Here is a 12,925-nt window from a genome sequence, read left to right as displayed (position 1 = left end):
TGATCCTTCATTTTGAGCACTGGTTGTTAATGGTGGTTCTTGAAGCTGTATTTCACACTCCACAAAATCATGCTGAGCAGCCAATTTAACAAGCTGCTCCGTTCTGGGCAGACAGCCTGTAGGCAGGTGAGAAATTCTGAGCATTGACAGTGGTGTCACTGTCAGGGACTGGGACTGATATGGAACAGCTTCACAATACCAGTTTATTTTTCCCGGGCTGTTCTAAATTGAGGTGCCTTAAGTTTTGCTCTGAAAGCAAGACTGACATTTGGAGATCTTATATTTGCTTCTTTAGAGTGAAATTAATAGCACTTACAATAGACTCCCAATTCCTATGAAGATTCAATTGTGCCGTACGATTATAAGAGATTAGCTAAATGATTTACTGGCAGAAAAAATTGATTGTTCAATACCTACTTGCTTAGAAGATAAAAATACGCACATATATATGTATATCTTACAGGTGCGTGTATCTTTTCTCCCCCAGCTGCCGAAATAGCGAACAGTGACTCAAATGATCTCTAGCAATGATTTTTAAGGTGAAATTTGAAACTCAAGTTACCATTCACTTGATTACAGCATGGAAGAAAAAAGAATCTGTTTTATTCTCCCATAGAATGGAAATACAAAAAACCTAGTAAAAATTGAAGGCTTTTTTGCACCAAAGAAAGCAGAAATATTTCAGATCATGCATATTTGTAAAGTGGAACACGCAAATTCATAAAGTAAGAAAGTGATATTTTGACAGAATTGCTTTTGTGAACATAACTGCAATTTAAACTCTGATTTCCTGTAAATACTTCAAATGAACAAAAGGCTCTCAATCAAATCTTTTCAGAAGTAGTTTACCCACAAGTACTGGATAACAGATTTCAGAAAAACGTGGAATATTTTGCATGTTTAATCTACTGCTCAGAAAGACAAGAAAAGGCATTTGCCAATACCAAAACTGACAAATATTCATATTTAGGAAGCAGAGAGCCTTTTAGTTTCAATGCCTAGCATATTAATGAATAAGATTAGCTATTATCTCCCAAATAAGAACAAGGGGAATATTTCTTATTTTGTTATTTTGTAATTTTTTGCTTATAATGTCATTCTGTGTGACAACGGCAACCATGTCAACAAAATTTTTATAACTTCTCTGTTGTTTGACTTAGGACATGAAATATCTTGTCGCTGAACTGTGCAGATACATCTACAGATTTAGCATGGTTCAGAAATACAGAAACTGAACAGGATTGGATAAATAGCTTCTTTTGGCTCAACTTTAACATTATTGCATACTCATACTTGGTCAGTAAAAAACTTCTAAATATTTATTTTTTGTAACTGCACTGAATGCAACTCATTCTGGTTTTTCTACTACTGCTTAACTGCTGTAGTTTTTCTTTTTGGTCTCCTCTTCCCAGAGGAGTTAAGTGACTTCATTTCAAAGCCTGTTTTCTCTCTCTCTGCTATTGACAAAGCAACTCTGAGCTCCAACATTCCAGTTAGCTGCCAAAGCTGTCACCCTAGAGAAGTTTTTCTTTCGAACTCTGTTGTTCCTCCTTCACAGAAGGAGCTGAAAAGAATCATCATTAAGATGTTACAAATTCCTCTCATCACACTGGATACTAAAAGGCATAGAAAAGTTCAAGTACTTTGCCTGTAAATAACATTGTTATTATATAGAGAGGATTTAGGAACAAAAATCAAACTCTATGCCAAGAGGAAAAAGGGTTACAAGACATACACTACAGAAAGCTTCAAGAGATGACAGATAGCACAGCATGCCTATTTAAGGAAATCAGGGAATATAAAGAAGCTGCTTACTCCCCTGTGTGAGCCACATGCATCACCTGGTCCCATACTGGGTGGGGGGGTACAGGGAGCAAAGCAGTTGGATTCAGCCTTATTTTCTAGCATAGGTGGAAAAGGATTAAATAAAACCATAGCTCCACCCCAAAAATGCATCAGCCAGTACATCTAAATTGGGGGGGGGGGGGGGGGGGAGGAGGGGCATGGAAGAGAAGGGAAGGGAAGAGGAGAAGTAGAAGAGACGATTGTGGGCTTTGACTCATGTATTACAGTAGAGCAAAACAGACGGTTGATGCAGAAGCCACCCTCAGACATCTAACCTCCTCCTCTGACTGAAGTCTACTCCAGCAGCAGGAATAACTGAACAGCTTCTGAACTACACTTTCAAGGCTAAGTTGCAGTAATGTGAACTAAATTGTTCTTGCTAACACAGAAGGGGGAAAAAAGACCAAATTATAATCTTCAATCACAGCTCAGTCTCCTTCCAAATCCTCAATAGTCAAACATACGTTCACTAATGGTGAGCCTTTGGAAATCGGTTCATTAACCCCATTAAAAGTTTCCTGGCAGTTAGACTTGTTGCCTCCCCATCTCTTCCTTTGCAGAAGTCTGTGTAAGGAAGAAGTGCTTTGAAACACTGCTACTGGCAGATGCTGCCTCTAAATGAGAGAAAAGGACAATTTTTCCTAATTACTCCTTTATCTGGCAATAAGAATTAACAAGATAAACAGATAAAACAGATAAACCCGTATCTATTCAGAACTGCATACATAATGCTTGCAAGAGGGAAGCTTGGTTTCCTTACAAGCAAAAGCAGAGCTATGCCCTCTAAGCAACAAAATAAGCTTTGAAATAAGCTGGAGACCAGGGTGATAAATGCAAAGACCATCTGATAAAGAGGGGCTAGGAGAAAAGTATGAATTGAATACTCCAGACCAAAAAGAAATATTTAAGAAAGACCAAACATCTTATGACAGTGGCAGAGATTGATAAACTCATGCTTGTGACCATTCTGGCAGTAATAGATAAATTCTTGGAGAGGATATAGGGAAGCAGGGACTAAGGACATTTGACCAAAATCTTACATGTCACATTGCTCAAAGATGATACAATTTTTTCTACGCTTCAATCATTTACAATCCAAAGGTTGCCCATTAAGGGCAAGCGATTTTAAATTAGTCTATATTTACTGGAATGCAAAAAATGCATACATTTTGCACTGAGAATGTGGATAACAAAGTCTGTGTACACTTTATGGTAACTGCCTACATAGAGACCCTTGCATCTCAATAAGCATGAATTAAAGCAATTTTCCTACGAATATAAATAAGAGATTTTTTTCCAACATTACAACAAGATATACTTTTCAGAATGACCTCCTCTCCCAAGAGCATCAGTAAAATGCTCTTTCTAAGCTGAGTTTCAAAATTCATGAAGTTTTCTTATGCTCGTTCCTGTTCTGGATTTAACATATTTTTAGAAATTTGCAAGGAAATAAATTGATCAAGTAGGAGAGGGATAAACAACAGATTAGAAAGCTAAGACCAGAAGATGGACAACATATGAAATAGATCTATGTGGAAAAAAAAAAAGTGTACTGTGAACAAAAAAATTCAGTCAGGGCCAAGACTGAGAGGTTACAGACCTTGACTGGAAAAGAGTAAGAGATAAGAATCACAGCAAGGGACAGAAACAGTAGGGATGATCAGGTGAACAAAAGAAGTTGGAAAGAAGCAGAATCTGAGACAAAGAAAAGAACCCAGGCAGAAAAAGAAAACACATAGGAAGAGATAGCTAAAACAAATGAGATGGATAATTAAGTATTCGAGGCAAGAAGGACAGGCTGGAGGAAAGGCTCTTCCCAGATTGAGGACAAAAATTAAAAAAAACAAAAAAAAACCATAAAAAACTTTTTAGAAGAAAGAAGTTGAAACCTCACAGCAAAAATTAAAGTTATATAAAAGCTAGATAGCAAAATGACATTAGAAAAGCCAAAACATTTTACTGAGTGTAACCACACAGGATGAGAAGCCTATGGCTACGTAAGGGAGGTCATAATCCAGGTGATAAAAAGAAAAATCCATTCATGGATAGGCATCTACATGGTTGGTATCAACAGTGATATCAGCACTGAGATGATACAAAGATCACTGATGAAAACAGATCTCAGTCATTGGTGGGAAATGTGCCACCTACTGCCGCAACACTTTTATCATCCTTCATCATCACTCTAACAGTCTGAGGTGTTGCACAATCATTACTTTCCTTAAGAAGGTGAAAATAGTTTCAAAGTGCAGCCTCTCCTCTTTCATGTTGCTAAGCATCAGAGAGCTACTTCGAAAAAACATTCTTCTTAGGATAATGAACACATTATATCCCAAAGACTTCATCAAGCATATAAGAGCCATGTTTTTATCACATGGGAGTTTTTACTTCGAATTGTCAGACTGGGCTGCTACCTATGTGAGGTACGTATGTATTATTTTTAAAGTCAGTCAGAAGCCATACATTAACATACAGGGTATTAACTTTCAGGACTTAATGGGGTTCACTGTTTCCCTGAACGTGTTCTAATACTGACTGCTTATTGATTTTTGTTTGAATACCTGCTTTAACAGATATGCACGTGACTGTAAAACAGTAGCATTTCTTTTGTCTGTCCATTAAGTGCAAGTTTATATTAATAAGTTAGTAACTTCTTAAAAGTGAAATGCTAGCTTATCAGGAGGTATAGACTTCAAACCAAAAAGATGCAAAATCAATAATACACCTGACACAAAACTTATCTTGTGGACCTTCGAAAATACTCATGGAAAGGAGAGGGGAGAAAAACCAAACTTGGTCCTTGCTTTCTTGCAAACATACCTAAGATGCTTTACAGGAAGAGCATTTGTAGTATCATGAAGCCAGCTCAGCTAGAATATGAGACAGCAGACAAAAGTAAGAACTAGTTTGTTAAGATAATACTGGCTGCATAAACTGCAAGGGAATTTAGCATCAAATACTTGCTACCTCCTAAACGAGTGCAGGGTATCTTTTTTCCCCCCTCCTCATAAAGGAGACAAGATGCAGTTTTATGCATTTGTGGCTCCCATTCTTTCTATAATAAGACGTTAGATATACAACCACCTTTTAAAAAAATTATTTATTTATTTCCAAACACTAGTTTTCAGTATGCATCTTGTAAAGTTCAGGAAAAAATATGCCTCTTCACTTCTCTGCCTATCCCACCCCTGCCCCCCCCAAAAAAAACTAAAAGCCATCCCAAGCCACCACACAAAAGTTCAAAGGTTTTTGCAAATTAAGATACCGTCTTTAGTTTAGAACGTACTGGACAGGAAACAAATGCAAGACTGGACTTCTCCAAGACAGCTTTAATATGCATACAATATAGAATCAGGACCTGGTGCTGAAACAGGACTAGTATCGTAAACTGTTACAGGGAAAACTACACGGAGCCTTTCTTTCATCCTCTCCATGAAGATCAAGTTGTTCAGTTTTCCATGGGCTTCAGCATTTCTGCACCAGCCTAAAATATCTTAACTCTGCACCTTTTTTCCAAACAAGGTATTTTTTCGTGTTACTTCTGTATTCAGTGATAGTTGTATGAGTACACAACTATAATAAAAGTCTTTGTTTCAATGCATACCTCACCTCCATACCCTACCAGTCTCATTTTACTACTCCAAATGGAGCTGAAACTTGGGGGAGGAGGGAAAGCACACACTACTAAAGAGAAAAATCTCATTAGTTATTCATTTTACTATACTATAGCTTCCTGAACATTACTTTGAGCCATCACATTCTCATACCGAAACATCATAGAGAAAGAAGAGGGTAGTATTTTAGTGATATATTAAAAATGAGTTATGGTTGTTTGGCTGATGACACCTATTAGATTTAAAATAACATTAATATACTTAAAGAACTAAAGACTACCAGTATAAGAGAAGAAAAATGCAAATAAATTTAAAATAGCTGCATGACGCAGCCATTAAAATTTGAAAACATAAGCACTATTTTCATTCTCAGTCCATTTCACAAGCTGTTCCAGAATATGGCATTAAGTTCTATAGGTCCTGAAGCTTCAGTGCTCCACGGGCAGCAATTTTCATTAAGTAAAATGTTGCTGATAACGTTACATTCACTCTCATATCTAACTCTGCTACAACTTTTCATTCCCCATGGCTTCCAGCTATGATGCTTGTAGACGATGAGTCAACTTCCATACAAGCCGCCCCCCACAGGAGTGTTTGCTTAAAAATTATTTGTATTCATGACAATAGGCCAAGAAGCCTGGATACCATCATGTCCAAAGCCTCAGAAGAGGATGAATGGAATAAAACTGTGAAATTAAAACTTGTAGACCATTTTTAAAGGCATTTGGCAACAATAAGACAAAGGAGAAGTATCCTTCCTCATGGGATTATCACTGTAGGTAGTTTACAATATTACTGTTAAACAGAAGTCTTGCAGAGGTTATCTTAAAACACAGCTGAACTGATTACATAATTTCCAAATCAAAGCTGAGGTTAAAGCAGCATAACTAGTTATGTAAAACAGTTTTATTAAGCAGAAAAATATTTCTCAAATAGGAAACCGATCTATAAAATTAAGATTTCCACAGTAATTCTGGGCAACAGCAACAAAGGCTTGGCTAACAATTCTAGTAACTGGATGCATCTTGGAAAGGAAGAGGGTGAGGCAATTTTCTTCTCTTAGAAATACACTATCTGAACTGCTTTCTCAGCAAGCCAAAACATTTATTTAGATTTTTCTAATTACCATGAAATACTATATCCAACTATTCTGCAGTTAACTGTTCCAGGTTATTACCCAAAAAGGGAAATGCAATCTTTATATGTAGTTTGTGTATACAGAGTAACCAAACTGCACTTTCTCTCATAATGTTGACCAGATAGTTAACACACAGTCCCCCTCAAAATGGCCATCCAATCAAAACTGTTAAAATAGTTATCACCCTTTAGTTAAGACAAAGTTAGTAGCAACTAACCATGCAAGAGTTTCTAGTCCTTTCTAACACAAGAATGAAGGTGATTTAAAGTGTTTGTTTTGTTTCAAGCAAATCTATTTTCTTTTGCATTCATACTGTCAGCTACATTATCTGAGGGGGAGCTAGACAAGGAAGTTGCTAAAAGCTGTAGGCTGCTATCTCCAAGCAGACTGCAAACTTCTACCTGATTATACTCTCCCATTAACTGCTGCAAGTTGCAGTCTCACAAACTCCCTGGGGGGGAACAGCCAAACACCTGCTGCTTGTCTGTGTAAGAAAAACGTATATATAGTTTAGCTAAGGCAGTGTGGGTTCTGACGCACAATTAAGTTCCTCTGCATCAGGTATGATGCTGTAACTGTGCTTGTGCAGCAAATGTTGAGGTAATTTACCCTTCTCTCACTGAATTACTCTGCAGTCTTCTCAGGATAGGAGCATGCAGATATACATCTATTAGGGAACAACTGACAGACAGTAACATATGCATCAGTGCCCTGCATGCAGACACACCTTGTCATAAAAAACCATGCAGCGTAAGACAAATCTGTTAAGATGTCATCCCTATGTGGTTTAAACTGGTGCAGCTTTTCATCTATACCCAGCCCTTATATACCATAAAAGTTGCATCATAAGACAAGATTTATTATGATGTTTGTCCGTGCATGCTGGGTATATTTTAGCTTTCTAGGCTGGATTTAACTACATTCATTAACTTCGCTAAAGCTTTCAACAGCAGGGCTGCAATATTGTTTGAAAACTTGGTCTGGGCATAACTTGGTTTTATCTACAGTGGAAAACCAGTGCAGGGTGGAGAAGGAGGGCACAAACCACACCAACTTTAAGCTGCCAACACTACTTTTATCACAATGCAGAACAGGCACTTTGATATATCTGTGCTCGAGAGCAAGTCAGTGACAAAGCTGGAACTGTGTGACACACAGGTTTGATTCCTGCTTTGATTCTCAGTCCATTAGATCATACCACCTCTAAAATATTTGTGAATATGACTCAACAAATCCATGCAGCAGGATTTTGTTTTTTCTTTTAACAAAGAAGAAACTGAATTGATTAGCTCTCTGTACTACAACTATCTACCATATCAACTTAATATTAAAAACTACAGCTGCACATAACACCCAAACACCAAAGCCCCCAAACTGTTCAACCAAGCTGTTTAAACTGCCTAAGCAGCTACATTTTTTTTAGATTAGATTCAAGGAGAATACTAATGTTCTTTTTCTAATGATGTCCTGAAGTGTCTCAGAGGGCTTGGCACATGGCTTAACCCAATAAAGAATCCAGAAACCAGCATTCTCCTGCCTGCTTCCATTGATGGATTTGGTCAACAGGCATACTCTAAAAAGATTTACCGATTAACATGAAACACAGAAAAGTATTTTAAAATTAGAGAGTAGCGCTGCTGCTGCCCTTCAGTTTTTAATCCCAAAACGGAGAAGACAAAGTACACACAAGTTACAAAAACACAGGTTCTATTCACTCCTTTGTTCAAGGGGATTCAAGCTCATAAGACTGACTTTATTTTATCAGACCAAAGATCCACCTTCTCCAAAACTCATGAAGTGTGCTGGGCTACATTCCCCCCTCTAAAGCCTCTTGAGACTTTTGCTGCTTTCTGCCTCACTTGCATTTTTATTCAGTCTTCTGAAGCATCACTGACTAGCATTCTTCTTGGTGGCGCCTCTGCTTAGTTGTGACTCTCTGACCCTTCTCCTATTACATTCACTGTCCCCCAAATACACTTGTTTTTCCCTTGGTTTCTTTTTATTTGCTCCCTTCCTGCTTCTGGGAGGCTATGAGAATTTACTGGAGGTGAGCTACTGCTTGTCCTTAAGAGGAAACCAACAGCAACAGTGCCCATAAGCAAATGCTTAGGGAATGATACAGGAACAGGCAAGTATGTAATACCGTCCCTACTTTTCTCTCAGTCCCTACATACAATCGACTTAGAAGAATTCCTGAGCCTAAGGCAGTATCTATTTAGTGACCTTCAATGACTTTTCTTCCATGAAACCATCCAGTCTTCCCATTAACTGTGTAAGTTTAAGATACATATCTTTCAGCATCAAGTTCCATATACCTACTGTTAGTTGCCTAAAGAACCAACTCCTGTTGTTTTGAACCCAGCTACTAGCTTCATATGATGCCCCCTACTAGCATGAGAAAGAAGAGTGCACAGTAGGTTCCCATCCACTCTCTACACACATCCCAGGTTTTTGCAGATTTCTGTCATAGCCTTCATCAGCAGACTTTTGTCCAGACTGAAGAGATCCAACCCAGTTAGTTTAACAATGCTAGTAACAAGCTTTCCAGACCCCAGGAAATTCAGTGCTTTTCCAAGTCCAAACATCTTAAACCAAGAGATAGATGTAAAGCACCAAGTCAAGAGGTAGGATGCAGGATTCAGTTCTTACCTTCCCCTTCGCCCAAACTTGGAAAGGAAAGAAAAAAAACCCCACACAACAGAACTGGAAGAGCATCAGAATAGGGCAAAAAGGATGATCACTGATACTGAACAGCCTCCATAGAGGGAATGACTAAACAAGCTATTTAGTCGGGGCGGGGACAACATACAAAATACCATGTAGGTCTATGAAATCATGAGTGGCATGAAGAGGGAAGACAGAGATAAACCTTGCACTCTGTTCCATTAGAAGAGCTAAGGGTCATCAAATAAAACCCAAAAACCAATGAGATAGCTCTTCACAGAATGGGTAGTTTACATGGGGAGCTCCCTGCCAAAGGATGCAGTGACTGCAAGAAGTTTGAGTTTGAGGAAGACTGGACAAATACATGTAGAAAAAAAAAAGCCACAGAGGATTTTTAAACAGAAGCCATACCTGGTGAAGCTACTTAGGTGAAAATAGTTGGAGGCTGAAGAATATTAGAGAAAGCATCAAATATACTTTTCCTGTTCTTATGCTCTTTCCAAGGCACCAACGGGACATTGTAAAATTGCATGCTGGCTACTGCTTTGGTCAGAGATAGCACAGCCATTGTTCAGTTCTGTGCCATCTCATAACTTATATTTTTTGTTCTTCCATTTATCCTAAATTATGACACTATCCTAAGTTTTCTAGCTCAGAACTGCTGTAGCTTAATGTGTATAAACAGAACAAACACAAACTCAAAAGAGAAATATACCAAAAAACCCACCACCCCCAAAAGCACCACAATAACCCAAACCCTTCAATTTAAGGGCATGTTTTCTAGGACACCAAAACAATCAGAGTATCAGCAATGATAGTGGGTTTAAAACTACTATTTTGCATCACTGGAACAATGCAGAAAGTGTTGAAATGTTCTTGTTTAAGATGTAATTATTTATCCTGACGCTGTAATAATAAGCAGGTTAGAGATGAACACTGCTGGAATTATCTCTATTATCTCTGGTTGTCTACCCATCCACTGCTTAGAGACTACAGATCCCACTATAAGCATAGTCAAAGTGGTCTCAATCCTTAATCACAACAGTTCAGATCATGAAGAATTAGCTCAAACTCAGATCTAAATTAACAAAGCACATCTCTCTGGCCTGATTTCTACACATGCATTTTGCACATTTGGAGAAAATACAGAAAGAAGAAACAGTCGTAATATCCTAATATTTGCATTTTGAGGGCTGTCCCACACTCTTGTCTCATTTTCCCCAGTAGTTCTGTGCTTTTTCTGTATACTGAAATACCCGTTATAGTAGGACAATGCATCTTAACACTCCCGACCAGGGCATTGAAAATGTACAAAAACTTATACAACAGTAACAATAAGATCAGCTAACCTACTAATAAGAACTGAAGGCAGTGCCCATCTCTCTCAGATCAATGAGCTTTAGCAGTAGACTTGCGGCATCTAATTTCATTGTAATTATCCAAACTATACATTATTTATCAGGATTCTGGTCTAAAAAAACAAAGACATGAGTGCAGCTCCCAAGTCTGAACAACTGCTAAAGATAACAGCCTGTAACAGACAAAGCCAGAAAACAACAAATGAAAGGGTTTATCACAGTATATCCAATTCTGATCTCGTCCTCCAGCAATCCAACACAGGGACACACAAAAAAAGGAAACATATATATATATTTTTACAGGTCACAGAACTATATGTTATGGAATGAGAAAAAACATACAAGGTTAATTCAGGAACTCAAAGTTATAAACATGAGAAATTAATACTATTCAGTCACTTCCCATATGCTCCACCTAGCCAGCAGTGCCAGATCTACCTACCTATTTGACCCTGCACATTGATGTGCCTTTAATGCACTGAGTCACCCTGCCAGAGCTTGCACTCTGACTTACACCTTCAGATGTTTTCCTACTGTAATGCTCATAGGAAACAGCACATAGTAGTTAAGTGTCCATGCTAACACTGAGATGAACAAGCTTATTAATTCTTTTTTACTTATTCACCCTCAGAGTTTATTCTTTTTAACGTTTGCACATCTAGGAAAACAAGACTACAATCCTAATCGGAGCCTCAACAGAGCACTGTCCAAATTTTAAGAAAAAAGCAGCTTCTTCCTGGAGGCCATGCACTGCAGTTTTCTTCCAAATTAACTTAAACATAACAAGTAAGCGGTGCCTAAATTTCCTGACCAGGATTTCACTTACGTTTCAAGTAATCAACATGTCTCAGCAGTGAAAAGTAATCTGGAATAGGCACTAGCACATCAGTCTGAGCTGGGTAATAAAGAGGGGGTAATAGTCTGGAGTGAACACTGCTAACAAAAGCAGGAAAAAAAAGAAAAACAAACAAACCAGAAGGAGAGAAGCCTGTCCGAAGCATAAGGCCATGGAGTTGCCACAGCCTAGAACTTCAAAACTTACATCACACCGGCTCAGCCCCTGATCTACCACCTCTTCTCCGCTTTCCTCAACGGGGGCCACAGCTTCGCCCTCCAGGCGACGATCAGCCGGGCACACCAACGGCGCGGCGCCAGGCAGGGAGGACGCTCTGCTGCAGCCCTTGCCCCACTGCCGCTCCGCGCACCCGCCCGGCATGAACCCCGCGGTTCGGAGCCGGCCCCGGCCCGGAGCCCGGGCAGCGGCACACTCGCAGCCCTGGTGCCCAGCCGGCCGCGGGCAGCGCAGCGCCGCGAAGGGCCGCACCGCTGGGGCCGGGGTCTCCCGCTCGTAGCAGCCCCTCCCCGGGGCGGAGGCGCCCGCCCCGCTCCCGGCTCCTACCGTAGGTCTCGGACATGGCCGTCTGCGACATTTTGGGAGCGGCGAGTCTCCCCTCCCCGGCGCGGGGTCGGCGCCGACCGGCGAAGACGTGCGGCCCTCAGAGCCCCGCGGGCAGGCTGCCAGGGAAACGCGCAGCTCCCCGCAACGCCGCCGCCGCCACCCACCGCGCCGCCTCAGCCCCACCAGCAACGACGGCAGCCGCGCATGCGCGCCCGACACGTTTTGGCCTCCGCCCCTCGAGGCGGTGGCGGGGGGCCGAGCACCGCCTCCCTGCGCAGGCGCGCTGGGCTCGCGCTGCGCAGCCCCGCCTCCCCGCCGTTCCCCCCCAACGGCTGTCACCAAAACAAGGCGCACGTGCGGGGCCGTGGCGCCGCGGAGCCGTTGGGGGGAGGGGGGCGGGGCGCAAGGAGCGGCCCACGTGACTGACGGCTTCTCCCACCGCCGGGGCCAAGGGCGACGTGCTGGGGGTTGGTGGCGGCCATGTTGGAGGGTTGTTTTCTCTCTGCTGCCTTGGATTCCTTCGTCCTAGCGCTAACCTCTTTTTCTGCAGTCTCAAGAGGGCTCTTCTGGTACTGCATCCGGGGCTGCCATGCATGATGAGGCCCTGGGGGCTACCAGAGCTTGTACAATTTGGGTGCATGGTGTGCTGGCAGGCTGGTCCTAGGTCCTCCAAAATGTGCTCCGTTTGCTGTGCACAGGGTGTGTGCCCAGCAGGCCACAGACTTTCAGGAAACACAGCTTCACTGCAGCTCTGCCATGTGGTAGCCCAGTGCATGTTAGCTGTAGCTGTGCTGGAAATATATATGAGACAGCTGTACCCACAAAATGCAGGAGGTGTTGGGGCTAGCTGCAACTCTGCCAAGGTAGAGATGCTTTGGCTGTGCATGCACTGAGGTCATGTTGTTTT

The 12,925-nt window shown here is 41.1% G+C and overlaps 1 protein-coding gene across 1 annotated transcript in view; it reads right to left on the bottom strand.

Annotated features, from left to right (window-relative positions):
* Positions 1 to 12,276, bottom strand: part of RAB4A (RAB4A, member RAS oncogene family) — a 28,497-nt gene extending 16,221 nt beyond the window's left edge. The window contains exon 1 of the mRNA XM_026117213.2: positions 12,019 to 12,276. Within this exon, the coding sequence (XP_025972998.1) occupies positions 12,019 to 12,049 (31 nt within the window). The 5' untranslated portion in view covers positions 12,050 to 12,276. The remainder of the gene's footprint in view (positions 1 to 12,018) is intronic.
* Between the last annotated feature and the right edge of the window lie 649 nt (positions 12,277 to 12,925).

The sequence above is a fragment of the Dromaius novaehollandiae genome, chromosome 3 (assembly GCF_036370855.1).
Source record: "Dromaius novaehollandiae isolate bDroNov1 chromosome 3, bDroNov1.hap1, whole genome shotgun sequence".
Taxonomy (NCBI): Eukaryota; Metazoa; Chordata; class Aves; order Casuariiformes; family Dromaiidae; genus Dromaius; species Dromaius novaehollandiae.
This window is presented reverse-complemented; position numbering and strand designations above follow the sequence as displayed.